At 46.7% G+C, this 16914-nt stretch overlaps 2 protein-coding genes across 2 annotated transcripts in view; one reads left to right on the top strand and one right to left on the bottom strand.

Moving 5' to 3' along the window:
- ASTN2 (astrotactin 2) overlaps positions 1 to 16914 on the bottom strand; it is a 627871-nt gene that overhangs the window by 135965 nt on the left and 474992 nt on the right.
- TRIM32 (tripartite motif containing 32) lies at positions 9628 to 16644 on the top strand. Its single transcript, XM_033137816.1, has 2 exons — positions 9628 to 9717; positions 14212 to 16644. Exon 2 carries the CDS (start codon positions 14265 to 14267, stop codon positions 16209 to 16211), a length of 1947 nt encoding a protein of 648 aa, XP_032993707.1. The 5' UTR covers positions 9628 to 9717; positions 14212 to 14264; the 3' UTR covers positions 16212 to 16644.

Here is a 16914-nt window from a genome sequence, read left to right as displayed (position 1 = left end):
AGCTACCAACATGAGTTTGACCAAACTGTGGGTGGCAGTGGAAGACAGGAGTGCCTGGCGTGCTCTGGTTCATGGGGTCACAAAGAATCGGACACGACTAAACGACTAAACAACAACAACAAGATGTGTTGGAGCCCCACAAGACTGTTACTGTCTCGCCTGCTGGTTAGTAATCCCAACACAAAGCATGGAGCACAGCCCTGCTCAACTTATGATTCCTGCTGGGTGGGCAGGGGCATTTGCTACTGTCTCCCATCACATAGCAGCAGATTTGAAAGCTACCTGTATCCAAATACTGTAAGCCAAAGGGGTTGGGGGAGGCACAGCTGTGTGTTTCTTTTCAAAGTCACAATCCAAGGAGCTTTTTTTCCAAAGCCTTAGGCATACCTCCTAGTCATCTTAATGGGCAGGCAGGAGGATTGTGATTTATTAAGCCACCCTTTGAAAGCCAGGTTCTTTCTAAATCACCATGTCTGTGTGGCATGACTGGGCAGAGAGAGGACCAGTCCAGGACCCCTGCAGGCAGCTCTTCATCCCCTCATAAATGGGAGCCTTCTGGTTTCCCCAGAAGGCGGTGTGGTCTTGTCACTACTACTCAGGTCCCCCCAAAACAACTTGTGGCTCTTGATAATGTAATTTGCTTTAAAAAGGGAAATATGTATGTGTGTGTATGTGTGTGTGTGAGAGAGAGAGAGAGAGAGCAGTGATTATCCCATGTCCATTTAAATTGATTATTCTGGATCCATTTTAATGTAGGTTCAGGCAAATTCAGGCTGCACAATGATAGTTGACTGAGAGGTCTGTCATCAGGTCCCCCAAACACTGGACTTTCTGCATTAAAGAAAGTGATGGGGGAAAGCAGCAGGGGGAATGTGGGATAACCTCTGTGGCACAATGAGTCGGTGCATCTGGCTGGTGATTCGAGCAGGGGGTTGGACTAGATGACCCTTGGGGACCCCTTCCAACTCTATGATAATCTCAGATGGTATACACAACATCACCTAACCCAGCTGCAAACAAATCAGAATTCTTATCAGGTAGTCAACCGTCATCTAATCTCTCTGTAAACAAATCAAAATGAACGCTAGATAAACAGGTCATCAGGCAGCACCCAGTGTAACCTCCCATGCCATCTTCCAAAGGGTGGGTGGTAGCACTAAAAACAGTGGGGGGGGGGCGCTAGAGACCTTTCTTCCATGCCTGTGACAAAGAGGCGTTAATGGTTGCAACCATTAATATAAAGGGGGGCAAGCAGAACAAAAACAACCCACAAGTCTGTTGGGTGTTTTAGTCTTTTCAGTTTTAACTAATTTCACATTGTTTGGTTTCAAAGTGCCCATTCCTTAAAAAAAATGCTTTGCCACACCTCTAAATTGTTTCCTTTTAATTTTTTTGTCACTGTTATAGACACCTGTATTGACAAGGCGATCATTTAATGTGCCCTACACAGAAGGGGATGCGGGTGGCGCTGTCGTCTAAACCACAGAGCCTAGGGCTTGCCGATCAGAAGGTTAGCAGTTCAAATCCCCTTGATGGGGTGAGCTCCCGTTGTTCGGTCCCTGCTCCTGCCAACCTAGCAATTCGAAAGCACACAGTGCAAGTAGATAAATAGGTACTGCTCCGGCGGGAAGGTAAATGGCATTTCCGTGTACTGTTCTGGTGGCTTAATCATGCTGGCCACATGACCGGGAAGCTGTACGCCGGCTCCCTCAGCCAGTAAAGCAAAATGAGCACCGCAACCCCAGAGTCGTCCGCAACTGGACCTAATGGTCAGGGGTCCCTTTACCTTTACACAGAAGAAAGTCCCTCAGGGCGGCTTACTCTGAAGTAATGTTGGAAGTAAGTAGGTACAGGATTGGTGTGACTGGTGCATGAGGTACTGCACAGTATAAAAAGCTTGCAAAAAGATTTGGAACTCCCTCCCTGGAGAAGCCAGACTGGCTTCCCCCTTGTCCTTCTGCTGGCAGATGAAGACATCTGGGGATTGATTGCTTTTAATTAAACGGCTAGTGCTTCTATTGTGATTATTTTATTGGCTTTAATAGGTACACTATATATACATATACATATATGATTATATATATAGAGAGAGAGAGAGATTATATATATATATGATTTTAATTCTATCAATGTTCATTTTTTTGTTTTCAATATTGATTTTCCTATATTTTCAATGGTTGTTTTTAACTGTATGCTTCTTTGAATCCCGTCACAGAAAAAGGTGGGGTATAAGTAACAACAACAACAACAACAACAAAACAAAAGCTTTGGGCACACAAATAACACAGTCTAAGTCTGACTTTTGTCGGGTGTATGGCCCTATTAAAAACAACAGCAACACACAACTGGGGAAAAAACGTCTGCCAAACAAAATTGATTAAAAAACAAAAAGCCACCGAGTACAGCAAACGCTTTTTACTCTCCCAAAGAAAAACAAAGTTGTTGTTGTGTGTGGGTTTTAAAGCCCTAAAGTCGCATTAAATCTGGATGACTCTCAGCCTCCATTATTGCTGCTGCTGCTGCTATTATTATTATTATTATAAAGTATTTAAAAAATGCCCGAAACAAAATTATCCGCCTCGGGTATTCTGCGGATTCGAACTCCGGAGCCCCAAAACAATTCCTGGAGGCGGAGGAAAGAGAACCGCTCGCTCCTCCCCTGAAGACTTCAACTCCCATGAAGCTTCGCAGGAGGCGACGCTGCCGAGCGAATGAGGGTTGTGCCAGAGGGAGGGAGGCAGGGAGGCAGGGAGGGAGGGGTGGGAGCGGCAAAGGCCCCTTCACGCAGGCGCAGAGGATGGTGGGGACAAAGGCTTGATGCAGCTGCAGGAGAGAGAGAAAGAGAAAGCTGCAGGTAGGGAGGGGCTCTGTTTTGTTTGGGGGGGGGGAAAGGGGTGGCCGCACCGGTGAAAGGGAGGGGGGGGCAATGGGCAGGAACTGGGCGACCCCAGCACATCTCCTCCCCAACCAGTTACCCCCTATGCAACTTCCACCCTTCTCATTTGCGCTCCTCCTTCCCCCTCGCTGCATTCCTAAAGCAGACGGCGCTGCGGGCACTTTGCAAAGAGAGAGAGATCTGGCCGTGCAAAGAGACGCGAGCATCATTCCCTTTGCAGAGAGGCCTCTCCAAAATCCAGCTTCCGGCCCACCACAGATGCGGAAATCTGAGCGGGGGGGGGGGTGCGTCTTTCGTTGGCTTCAGAAAAAAGCAACAAAGGACACGTCTTTTTTAAAAACAAAACAAAACACACACACCGTACAATACAAAAGCAGGTTGCATAGCTGTCAAGTTCTCCCTTATTTTAAGGGAAATTCCATTATGCCAAATAGGCTTCCTCATGAGAAAAGGTAAAACTTGACAGCTGTGAGGTTGTTGTTTTAAAACACTTCAGTTCTCCAAATTTCCAGCTGCTCAATGCCCCTTAAAACGGGCATCTAGGCCAGCATGGAGCACACTTTCTATTCAGAAGTTAAGTCCCACTGAAGGAAGGATGTGCGAGAGAGGGCCGAAAAGAGAGAGAGAGAGAGAGCAAGCAGCAGCAGCAGCAGCAGCAGCAGCCACCTAAGTTTTGCATTTCCTGGAGCCACAATTCTGCATGCAGATTTGTGCCAAAGTTCCCTTTCAGGTAAGAGGAGGCCGCAGTCTCCTCCTGCATGTTGTTGTTGTTGTTCAGTCGTTCAGTCGTGTCCGACTCTTCGTGACCCCATGGACCAGAGCACGCCAGGCATAGGGAGCCCCAAATCCTTCCAGAGGCACTAGCAGCGCTTATCTCTCAGGCGCTGAAGGGCATAATCTTCAGTCCCCCTGCAGGTCTGACAAGAGCTCCCTGAAAGAAGCCCCAGTTTCATGGTGAGCAATGGCGTGCACACAAAATTTCATAAGAGATCTATGGATTGCATGCAAAGAAAAATCTTATTTTTCCCCCTCTCCATGCCCAGCATGTGATCAGTGTTGCACTCAACTAAAATTAATACACCACAAAAGCCTCTAAGCCTCATGGGCCATATATTATTTTTACCCCTCCAAGTTCCCTAACCTAGTGGTCAGGATGTTGGAATTAAGACTGGACAGGCATGACTTTAAATCCCTGGCTTAGTGCCATCTTTTATTTGGAAAGCCATGGGCCATTTATTGTCTCTCAGCTTAATCTACCTCACAGGGCCACTATGAAGATTATAAAGGTAGTGGGGAGAATTGAGAGCTGTTTGATAGAAGGGTGGGAGGAGAAAAATGTAATGATGCCATATTGATAATTATTAATAAAATACATTAGGACAGACAGCTCACTTTCCTGCCTGCCTTCTCTCAAGTAAACTTCCAAGGCAGCCTATAAAAAGTGTCCTGAGTGCAACTGCGTTCAATACATGCTTCCCTCTCCATGCCATAACACATACAAACCCAAATTTAGCTTTGCTTTGAGAAGTGACACAATTTAAGATAGAAAGCACTATGTAGAAAACACACACATAAACATTGCTTTGTAGATTCTTTGAAAATTGACAATCCTAGCAATGTTGTCACCGTCTCCTCTTTTTAAATTATTTTTGTTCCTTCACCTGTAGCAGCAGCCAGATAAGCAGTTCATTGTGATTCATTTTTATACATACAGTATAGCACAATCAGCCTGCTCAGCAGGAGGAGACTGCAATCTAAAAATCGCCACATGTAATGCAACAGGGGCAGGATATTTAATGGCTGAGTTACAGGTCAGTGGGGGTGGGGGACCTGTGGCCTCCAGATGTTGACTATACCTCTCATCACCTCTGACCATTGGCCATGCTAGCTGGGGCTGCGGGGAATCAGAGTTCAACAACAATTGGAGGGTGGGCAAATGTTCCCCACCCCGTGGGGCAGTACAAGAACTAGGACATGGGTCACCAACCTACAGCCCGGGGGCCGTATAAGGCCCGAGGGACTCGTTTATCCGGCCCGCGGCAACCACCATCACCACCCGCTCTTACCGGTGCGGCACGGAGAACCACTTCCAGGGCAGAGGAGCACTGGAAACAGCGTGCACAAACGCTATTTCCTGTGCACATCTGGGTCGGAGGAGGCCCATGCGCATGCGGACAAGCTATTTCCGGTGCTCCTCCGACCTGGAAATAGCGTGTGCGTGCTCCCCCACCCTCTGGCCCGCCATGCAATCATTGCTGGAGACACCGGCCAGAGGCAAGAAAGGCTTGGAGACCACTGAACTAGGAAATTGTGCCCAAGGCCTGATGAAAAAAAGCAGGGTTTTGTGGAGAGAATTGAAGGAAATGTATAGGATCACAAGAGGTGTGTCAGGCAGAAGAGGAAGTGCTGTTCTTGGTTTTGGTTTTGGTTTTGGTTTTGGTTTGGTTTGGTTTGGTTGTTTTTTTAAAGCCTCTGGTCCTTGAGAGAACTCATAGCAGTCTTTTAAATCGGTATGGGGGAATCTGTGGCCCTTCAGATGTAGTTGAACTCCCATCCGCCCCAGCCAGCATGGCCAACTTTTCAGGGATGATGGGAGCTGGAGTTGTCAAAGTTCCCCACCCCTGCTTTAAAAGAACATCCTTTACACATGCAGCAATAAACCTGCTAGCACATTTGCAAATCTAAGCAGAGTCTGGTATTATTATTTATTTTGTTATTTATTCAATTTGTACACCACCCTATACCTTCAGGTCTCAGAGCGGTTCAGAGGATAAAATCAGAATACAAAACACACAATAAAACCCCCCCAAAACCAATACCTCCCTCTAACACCTTTTAAAAGGGCATAGGATGTCAATCAAATCAACCAAAGGTCTGGTTAAAGTGGAACATTTTGGCTGGTGCCTAAAGGTGTATAATGCAGGCACCAGACAAACTTCCCTGGGGAGAGCATTCCATAGACGGGGAGCCACTGCAGAGAAGGCCTGTTCTCGTGTAGCTACCCTCCAGACCTCTTGAGGAGGGGGGCACACAAGGGAGGGCATTGAAAGCTGATCTAAGGATCCAGGTAGATCCATATGGCAAGAGGCAGTCCTTAAGGTATTGCAGTCGTTTACCTTTCCGCCGAAGTGGTACCTATTTATCTACTTGCACTTTGACGTGCTTTCGAACTGCTAGGTGGGCAGGAGCTGGGACCGAGCAATGGGAGCTCACCCCGTTGTGGGGATTCGAACCACCAATCTTCCGATTGGCAAGCCTAGTGGTTTAGACCACAGCGCCACCTGCATCCCTGAAAGCACAATACAAATTCTTTATTGGTAGTAGCATATTATTATTAGTGCACCTAGGACTGCAGATAAATCCATTTACATCTGGCATAGGCAAACTCGGCCCTCCAGTTGTTTTGGGACTACAACTCCCATCATCCCTGACCACCGGTTCTGTTAGCTAGGGGTGATGGGAGTTGTAGTCCCAAAACATCTGGATTTACATGAACAGATGTGGAGAATAACTGCAGTAGAGAGTAATTGGCCATACATTTGGCACGCACAGTACCCATTCCATACTTCGGTAACCTTGTCATTATACAAAGTCTCATTGGATATGGAAGGAAGGGGGTGAGACATAAGACCTCACTTTCCAGTCCGCTATATTCCATTCCTCTAATGGGTACTGGATTCCCTATTTCAGAAGAAGTCATCCATGCAGTACATTGCAGGGCGACAGAACCACAATGAGGGCTATTCATTTCAGCTCCTGCACTGGTGTTTTTGTTTGTTTTTACAGGGCTTAAAGTGTGTATAAATTGTGCCACCAAGTTTATTAAGAAAGGAGGGAATAAGCAGGTAGTTTGGGGTGGAAGACTATTCTAAACTCCTGGGTGTCAGCGTTTGACGATTATAAATGATTCTGCCTCTCCCAGATCTCCTTATTCCCTCCTTCCTGAATAACTGTGGTGGTGCTGTCCCTCCTTAAGCCAGAAATGCCAACACATTACTTTAACAAGGGCCACTATAAACCAACAGTGTGTTATTAGAGGGTTAAAACGAACTTGCTCTTTCAAATCTTTTAATTGCCTTGCTTGCAAGTGCAGCAAAGTGGCTAAAGTGGTTTTGAGTGTTACGAGTTTAGACTTCCCTGAGACTTCTCAGCTGGCCTTACAAATTAAGTAATATTTCTCCACAGTCAGCCTAAATCCGATCTGCCACAGTTTGAATCCATTGCTTCTTGCACTTCCCTTAACATTGAGGGGGGGGGCGGAAACTCACCTGCAATAAACACTAAGGGAGTGGGGAGAAAGTCTTGTGGATTTCTAGGTCTGGGATTTGTTTAGATAAAACAGCAGCATTGTGCCCCTTTGTTATTAACCAAACTGGGATGTTTTGAGCCAGATCTCCTAATGTGCCATTCTTCCTTGCATAAATGACAGAGGTTTGGAAGGACTTCCCTCTGATATTAAGGTGCCATTTCATCCTCACATTAGCAGACTGCTTTGGCTTGTTTACATCTGGCTCCAGCTGTATCCGTGGTTAATTTGCCTTATTTCCACATTCATGGAGTCTTGTTCAATCACTGTATCATGGTCGCACTCAGGGGCGCCATCTGGAGGGGGGCTGAGTGCTCCCAAAAAAATCCAAGGAGAGGGCTGTGCCCCCTCAAAATTAAGCAGCGGCTATGCACACATGCTGTAGGGTGTGCTAACTTTACTTGCACAGCCCTGGTTCCCTCAGTTGTGGGGGCAAGGCAGCGCACTTGGTCACACTTTTGCTAAGCAGTCTTCCAAGCAACTACATCCCCCCCCCATCTGAGAAGCCTCACTTTCGAGAGTTTCTGAGCAATTGCTGACATGTGTGCCCCCTCCAAGCACCCCAACAATGCCAACTTCTTTCACTCAAGTGTGCACCTAGAGTACTGAAGAGTGTGTTTATAAGACTTGAAGCTGAATAAAACTGCTAGCAAAACACTTTGTTTTTGTATTGTACTTACTCTCTTATACATCACTTTAAACCTGAATATTAAAACCTCTTTTCTGTGTTATAAACTCAGATATATAAGCTAGGTGCCAAATGGTTCCTGAAACCAAGGTTGCAGTCACCAAAACAGAATGTCTAGTTGCTATTTTGGGGCAAGTCTTGTTTTTCAAATGATGGATTCTCAGTTAAACATCTGGCTAGTTCAGATGACAACCTTAAACTAGGTTAAGAGCTTTGACAACTTAAATAATAAAAGTCACATGGTCCAGGGACAGTCTGTGTACACACACACACACACACACACACACAGGCCTATTCCAACTTCTTTTTCTTAATGGTGACTGCTCCTGCCCCTGATAGTATTCTGCAGGATGGGTTATTAGTGTGTGGAAACAGTCCAGATCCAGTGATTCCCAGATGGAGATGTCAGGGGCCCAGGAATCTTCACTTGGTCGCAAGTGGTCAAAAGGCAGGTGCAAAATGTGCCTGGCGCCTGGCTAATTTCGAACACTGCCTCTATTGTCATTGTTAAAACTGGAAGCACAATGATACCAAGATGCTATGGACTTTTGTCAGATCTTGTAGGTGTGAGCTCATTCTAGACATTTAGCAGGAGCCATGGGCACAGGAGCTCAGGTGGCCACTGAACTGAAAAGTTATGGGGAAGTCTGGAACATGATTTGTGGTGGGCAGTCCACCACTCCCCCCTCCCAAAACTGCCTCCATCTTTCTCTCAACTGCCCCCCTCCCACCACCCCACCCAACCATTCTTCTCTCATTGCAAGCCTCTCCCCAACCACAGCAAAAATGTGTCCAGAATCCTAGCAGAAGAGCAAGAAGGTGGTGGGAACCACAAGCCATGGAATGGGTTAAGCCCATGCCACTCTATCCAGAGTTTCGCCCTTTCAGATCATTCCTTTTAAGCTGTTCTCTACCAGAACTGTCACCACGCTCTGGGCTTTCGATGTCATAGAACAAAATTGTTCAGTAAACCCGAACTCAGAGGAAGCCGTTTGCACAATGCAACTGAGAATTCTTGTGCGGCTCAAGTCAGCTTTAAACCACCTCTGTTGGCTGTATTTGTTAGGTTTTGTCCTAGTGCAAACATCTGCAAATGAAATTAATTGGAAAATAACAAAATAGAGTAAATGTACCTTTTTAGGGTGGGAGAGAGAAACAATTGTGACAAGCAAATTATACTCCAGCACTAATTTTATTCAAATTGGGGCCCTACGAGGAAATTGTACCCAACTGATCCAGCTCACGCTTAGCACAGAGGGAAGTGAAAATAACATAGTGCTGCTCTCCTTGAGACTGTTTTTGTCTTTAGATTTAAATTTCTACTGTTAAGAGCTGAATACAGCTTGGGAAGTGTTGGGCTTATTACTACTTTGGCAATGAATATACCTCCTCATTGCTAACCATGTTTCTTGTAGTATCTAAAGTACTTTCTGGGGGCAGGGTGGGGGCAACTTTAAACTTGCTCACTAACTGCAATTTTCTTCCCCCTCTCTTTGCCTCTGTGTATCCAGGGAACTGCCTTGACACGAGACGCACAAGACAAAGAAGAAGAAGAAGAAGAGTTTGGATTTGATATCCCGCTTTATCACTACCCGACAGAGTCTCAAAGCGGCTAACATTCTCCTTTCCCTTCTTCCCCCACAACAAACACTCTGAGACTTCAAAGAAGTGTGACTAGCCCAAGGTCACCCAGCAGCTGCATTTGGAGGAGCGGAGACGTGGACCCGGTTCCCCAGATTACGAGTCTACCGCTGTTAACCACTACACCACACTGGCTTGTCATTACGGATGCTTGGATGTCATTACGGATCATCTACCACAAGTGAGGTAAAGACCAAGTTGGCTGTGTTGCTGAATTATTTCCAGTAACTGCATCCGAATACACAGGGAGGGAGACACACACACACACACGGTATTTATGATTTGAATTTAGTACCAATAAAACAGTAACACTACTTAGTTTCACCAGGCACAAATCTGCCTTGTTATTAAAACCGATTGCACTTTATTGCCAAGACGTAGATCTCTGTAGAATGTGGCCAGTGTGTCTTATTTAATAGTGCCTTGAATCCTCCGCCCCCTTCTGGTTATCTAGAAATTCCCCTGCCCTTCTGCCTCTCTGCATTCATACTTTTTAGGCAGCTGATAAGCAGAAGATGTGCAAGTTCACTGTTTAACTGCACCCACCCCCAAACACACAAACAGCTAACTGTTTTTGTTTCGTAAAAGCCCAGAGCCCCCTCTTTTATTAACTTTCTCATTCTCCACTTTTTGGAGCTCATTTCAGAAGCTCCTCTGTGCAATTTACCAAGCCAAGAAACCACAAAAAACTCACACATCTGCTTGTTTTGTATATGTGCAGATAACAAGCAATGTCTCCTGGAAGTGCATTTCCAGCAAGTTCAGTGTTTTGCATCCATGAAAAATCTAATAATCAGATTCTGCTTGGTGGCAGGTTAGGGAGTTTTCACCACTCAGGTGTTAAAGTTGCTATGATAGGGCTGTAGCATTATGGGCTGCAGATGTGGACCCACACAAAGAAAACAGTAAAAGCAGTCCCTGCACATAGAAAATCAGTATGCTGGAGAGAGGACTAGGGCAGAACCCTTAACCCTGACATGCTAGCCTTCTGTGGGTAGGGATTTTGTTGCTGTTGTTTTAAAAATATTTATATGGAGAAGCATTTGGACACATGGGCTTTATGAAAGTGCTCTAGTCCTTACCAATTTGGATGAAAACAAGGTTTCTGTCTAACCCAGGGGTTGCCAGTGTCATGCATCTCTATCTTCATGTTTTCTAATAACCCCAGCGGTTGTTCAGGATTTCTCTCATTCACCCGCCCCTCTTTTAATGACCAAGCATTTGGAACATAGGAGCTGCCTTATAGCAAGTTAGACAATTGGTTCACCTAGCTCAGTACTACACCACCTGCTGGTATCTCTTTCACCATCTGCTCCCTGATCCTTTTAGCTGGAGATGTTAGGGATTGAACACAAGATCTTCTGCATATGAAGTTTTATTTTTGCACAGAACTAGAGGCTTTCCCAATTGCAAATCCATGAGAAAGACGAAGACCATCTCGTATCCTATCACATAATGGCTTAATGATACCACCTGTTTTGTGTGGCTCTTTTTCAATGGCTTTCGGTGGCTTAACTACTTTGAAGACAGCACAGCTGGAATCCTGAGAATGAAGAGTTTAATATAAAGGAAAGGAATAGGGAAGTGGTTTGGGAACCTGGATAACAATACTGTCTCATTAGATTGACTATACAGTATGTGCAAGATATCTGGCTGTTACAAGACTCATTAAGTATAGTTGAGAAAGGAAATTACATGTATTTTACAAAAAAAAAAGATGCCCATGTGGAGGGGGTTGCTTAGGAATGTGACCCTGCACAGGGAAATACACAAGATTTTTGCAATCATTTTTTTTAAGCACCTGATTAACCCCTGCTGCACCAGCACTGGTTGGAACACTGAGGCTTGAAAGCATAAAGCCTGCTAGGAGACAATCAGATCTATGGTTTTTGTTGAAGTTTCTTTCTTTGAAGGATTGTTTTGGGCGGCTAATATCAAGAGTGGTAGATTGCCCTCACCCAGTCCATTTCCCTTGTTCTTCACATTTTATCCAAACTCATCTCCACAGTAAGCAGTGTTACATGGTCTTTGACATGTAACCTAAGAGGAGCTTCATTTTGCCATTTCTGATACCCAACAAATGGTACAACTCCACAGGGGTGAACAAATGTATGTAAACACATGAACCTGCTTTATATGGAATCAAGGCACTAGCCCAGTACTGCATTCTCTGACTGGCAGCATTGCTTCACAATCTCTAACCTTAATCCAGGTAGCATGAAAATTCCCACTGAGTGATGGGCCTTCCTATCCTGAAGCTACATTACAATGAGCCAGATCATCGGTCTTTCCTTCCACTCCCATTTTTAAGTGACTCCACAGGGTCTCAAGCACTCTTTCACACTATACCTTTTTAACTAAAACCTGTATATGTTGCATGCAGAGTATGCCTGCATGTACTTAGTCCAGTGCTGCATGTTGCTTACTGACAGCAGATGCCAAGGGTTGAATCTGGGACTCCCCACGAGCAGAGCTCTGCTGTTGAGCTATGCTCCTCTTATGAACACAGAAAACCATCGTATCTAGCTCAGAAGTGTTTGTTCCTAACTGGCAGCAGTTCTCCAGGATTTCAGTCAGGAGTCCTGTCCCTCGCCCCATCTTACCTGAGGCTGGTGATTAGACCTGTGGCTTGAGGTGCACAGATCACATGCTCCATTTCTGAATTGTGGTCATTCTCTCCTGTTATGAAGGCACTTTCTGCTGTGTCAGACTACTGCTCCACCTAGCTCAGTATTGCCTGCACTGCCTGGCAGCAGCTCTCCAGGACTTCAGGCAGGAGACATTCACAGCCCTACTACCTGCAGTTGCCATTAGAGATTGGAGCCGGGCCCTTTTACATGCAAGTCAGATGCTCTACCACAGAGCCATGGCTCTTCAGAGTGCCTCTCTATAAAGACTTGAGGCAGGCATCTCTCCCAACGTTGCAACTTCACATCTTTTAAGGATTCCAGAAATCGAATCCAAGTCTAATATGTGTGTGAATCATGTACTCTCTACATAGCTCTGGCCCCTCACCAGCTACATGCATGCAGCTGAAGCTGCGTGAAGGTGATCTAGTCACTAAAAGAATCTGTTCATTCATGCCGCCCCCACATTTCCCCTCTCAAGCCTGGCTTACCCCCAAAATTGAGATCTTTTGCCAAAAAAATATGAATCTGCATTATAGGTTGTACTACTCCATTAAGTTACACACAGAGTAGACACACAGAAATTAACCAGGTAAGGGGAACCTTCCCCCCCCCAGCTGTTGCTGGACTACAACTCCCATTATCCATGACCATTGGATATATTTGTTGGGGCTGGTGGGAGTTAGTTCAGCAACAGCTGGAGGGCTAAAGGTTCCCCACAGCTCAAATCAACCTAAGTTGGTCATTGACCATTATTTTGGCCATGTCTGCTCTTAGTAGAAATAACACTGCAGCTCCCCATTCTCTCTCTCATATGTCCTTCTCATCTTATACTCTTTTCTCTGTTAGCATATTTGTCCCCTCATTATTCTATACCATGCTAGGAATATGGTAACCTGCCTTATACTGCAAAATACATTTTTTTCCATGTATCCCAGTAGCATCTGCTGTGAATGGCAGTGCCTCCAGGATCTCAGGCAGAGGAAGATCTTTCCCATCACCTGCTAATTCAGGAATGGTGAGCCTTTGGCCTTCTGCGTGCTGCTGACCTGCAACTCCTACTAGCCCTAGAAAGCATGATCAGCGCCTAGGGATGATGGGATATGTAATTCCACAACATCTGGGGAGCCAAAGGTCCCCCATACCTGTTCTAATGGAGCCTTTTAACAGGAGCTGCCAGGGGTTGCATTTGTGACCTTCTGCATGCAAAGCAGGCGTGTTGGCAATGAGTTGCAGTCCTTCTCTCAATGAAAATCATGTTAAACAGATCTGATGGATTATATTTAGCATCAGCTCTGAAGAGTAACATTCTACCGTGGCGTCTGCGGGACCGTGAACCGGCCCAAGCCACAAAAACTTTGCCGACCCCTGCGCTTGATGCTCCGTGCCAGCCCCTTACTTATTTGGCATGTGCAGAGTCTTTGAAAAGGCCAGGGGTACATACTGTGTTTCTCTCAAAAGGCTGTTCCACATCCAGACCTGCTCAGTGCCAGAGCTGCTGCAACTTGTGAAGTTTCCTTTCTACTTGGGGCAGTTCAGCTGTGAAGGTTAAACTTCCTATTTAATTGTACATTTTGAGCCCATGGCTTTGTTTAGTGTGACAAGAAAACAAAAACAAAGAAACGAACCCAAATCTGGGTGTTGTGGTTGTGTGTGTGTGTGTGTGTGTGTGTGAGAGAGAGAGAGAGAGAGAGAGAGAGAGAGAACTGCAACCCACTCAAAGCTTGAAGGGTGTGGTGGCCTAGAGGTGTAATGAAAGCCGTAGGTGGCATACACTGGATTCTTGTGAGATAATGGCTTGGCATAGGTAGAGGGATGCAGAAGTAAGGAAGCTCTCAGTTGAGCCAGTGAAAGCTCTTTCTATGTCCATTTTAGTCTTAGAAGCTCCTTGCTCTCCACCAAAAAAGTCATGAGATCTAGAAGCTTGACGCTTTTTATAAAAAAAAGAGAGAGAGAGAAAAGCAGTGCAATTAAATCAGCCTGGTTCAGAATACTGGAAGGGCTAAGCACCCACCAGGACTTAAATCTTTTATCCTTCTCTTTTCCCAAACAGCATCAAAAACGGCTGAGATAAATGCAACCACTCTCGACCTCACCTGCAAAGTCATGGCCGCTGCCCCTCATCTCAATGTGGACGCACTCCGTGAAGTCTTGGAATGCCCCATCTGCATGGAATGTTTTACTGAAGAGCACCTAAGGCCGAAGCTGCTGCACTGTGGGCATACCATCTGCAAACAGTGCACTGAGAAGCTCCTAGCCAACAGCATCAACGGGATACGCTGTCCCTTCTGCAGCAAAGTCACAAGGATCACCAGCTTGGCTCAGCTGACGGACAACCTGACCGTGCTGAAGATCATAGACACTGCGGGACTCAGCGAAACCGTTGGCATCCTCATGTGCAAGGCTTGTGGCCGGAGGCTCCCCAAGCACTTCTGCAAGAGCTGTGGGATGGTCTTGTGTGAATCGTGCAAAGAAGCTGAGCACGTGCAGCGGGGGCATGCCATGGTTGCTATCAAAGAGGCAGCTGACGAACGGAGGAGGGAATTTGGGGCCCGGCTTGGCCAGCTGCGAGAGCTCATGGGGGACCTGCAGAAAAGGAAGGCAACTTTGGAAGGTGTTTCGAAGGACCTCCAAGTAAGGTACAAAGCCGTCCTGCAGGAGTATGGGAAAGAGGAGCGCAAAGTCCAAGAGGAGCTTGCTAGATCCCGAAGGTTCTTCACCACTTCCCTCTCTGAGGTGGAGAAAGTGAACAGCCAGATCATGGAGGAACAGGCTTACCTGCTGAACATCGCCGAGGTGCAGATTGTGTCACGGTGTGACTACTTCCTTGCCAAAATCAAACAGGGAGACATAGCCCTCTTAGAGGAAGAGGGTGATGAAGAGGAACCTGAACTGATGAACAGCCTCCCCAAAGAGCTTACCCTGCAAGAAGTGGAGCTCCTCAAGGTAGGCCATGTTGGGCCACTGCAGATTGGGCAAGTGGTTAAAAAACCCAGGAGCATCAATGTGGAGGAATCGCAGGTGGAGATGGCGGCAGTGGCCTCTGTCTCCTTCAGGGAGGCAAACGTGGCTGACGCAGAGGTCAGCTCGCTGCCCAGTTGCTCCTCACCCACCAAACCACGCATGCCAGAGGCAGCCGCCAGCATCCAGCAGTGCAACTTCCTCAAGAAGATGGGCTCTAAAGGCAGCACTCCAGGGACTTTCAACCTGCCCGTCAGCCTGCACGTCACCCCCCAGGGGGAGGTGCTCGTAGCAGATCGCGGAAACTTCCGAATCCAAGTCTTTACGCGCAAGGGCTTCCTGAAGGAGATCCGCCGTAGTCCCAGTGGCATTGACAGCTTTGTGCTCAGCTTCCTCGGAGCAGATCTGCCCAACCTGACTCCTTTGTCTGTCACCATGAACTGCAACGGGCTGATTGGTGTGACCGACAGCTACGACAACTCTGTGAAGGTGTACACGATGGACGGGCACTGTGTGGCGTGCCACAGGAGCCAGCTAAGCAAGCCGTGGGGCATCACTGCCCTCCCATCGGGGCAGTTTGTAGTGACGGATGTGGAAGGGGGGAAGCTTTGGTGCTTCACAGTAGACCGCAGCATTGGGGTTGTGAAGTACAGTTGCCTGTGTAGTGCCGTGCGCCCCAAGTTTGTGACTTGCGACACTGAAGGGACTATCTACTTCACCCAGGGGCTGGGCTTGAACCTTGAAAACCGCCAAAACGAGCACCACTTGGAAGGAGGCTTTTCGATTGGTTCCGTTGGTCCAGATGGGCATCTTGGCCGGCAGATCAGCCATTTCTTCTCGGAGAACGAGGACTTCAGGTGCATCGCAGGGATGTGTGTGGACTCCCGGGGCGACCTGATCGTTGCAGACAGCAGCCGGAAGGAAATACTGCATTTTCCAAAAGGGGGTGGCTATAACATCTTAATCCGGGAGGGACTCACGTGCCCTGTTGGCATAGCCATCACCCCCAAGGGACAGCTCTTGGTCTTGGACTGTTGGGATCACTGCATTAAGATCTACAGTTACCACCTGAGGAGGTACTCCACACCTTAAGAGGAAAAAGGCATGGTGTGTGTGTGGGGGGGGGCGGGTACACGTGTGTCCATGCAATAGATTCCTTTGTTGTTCCTAGTAGACTGACTTGTCATTCAGTGCCATAGTTTTCAAGCAGTGTGCCACAGTCCTGGCTGAACTGGTGCAGCGGCCATCTTTTTTGTGTGTGCTCTTAGAAGAAAGGTAGGCAATCTCTGTGTTTTGTGTGTGAGCATTTTATAATTATTAAAATAGAAGTTAGCTAAGTAAATCTCCTGAATAAGTGGAGAATGCTGATAAAAGAGAGCTGTGATTTTTATTAGTATTGAGTGCTCACTCCTGCCTTGCACCCCTAGGTTCCACCCCCACTTTCTGCCACTGCATGCATATCAGGGCTCCAGCACCAGTCTCCTTTCATTGGACTTTACACCACAGTAGCTGGTAGTTTCTTGGGTTCCACGATCACTGCAGATGGTGACAGCAGTCACGAAATTAGAAGACGCCTGCTTCTTGAGAGAAAAGCAATGACAAACCTAGACAGCATCATAAAAAGCAGAGACATCACCTTGCCAACAAAGGTCCGTATAGTTAAAGCTATGGTTTTCCCAGTAGTGATGTATGGAAGTGAGATCTGGACCATAAAGAAGGCTGATCGCCGAAGAATTGATGCTTTTGAATTATGGTGCTGGAGGAGACTCTTGAGAGTCCCGTGGACTGCAAGAAG

This window comes from Lacerta agilis, chromosome Z, assembly GCF_009819535.1.
Source record: "Lacerta agilis isolate rLacAgi1 chromosome Z, rLacAgi1.pri, whole genome shotgun sequence".
Taxonomy (NCBI): domain Eukaryota; kingdom Metazoa; phylum Chordata; class Lepidosauria; order Squamata; family Lacertidae; genus Lacerta; species Lacerta agilis.
This window is presented reverse-complemented; position numbering and strand designations above follow the sequence as displayed.

Coding starts and splice junctions, on each gene's coding strand:
- TRIM32 (XM_033137816.1), top strand. CDS start 14,265: ATGGCCGCTGCCCCTCATCTCAATGTGGACGCACTCCGTGAAGTCTTG.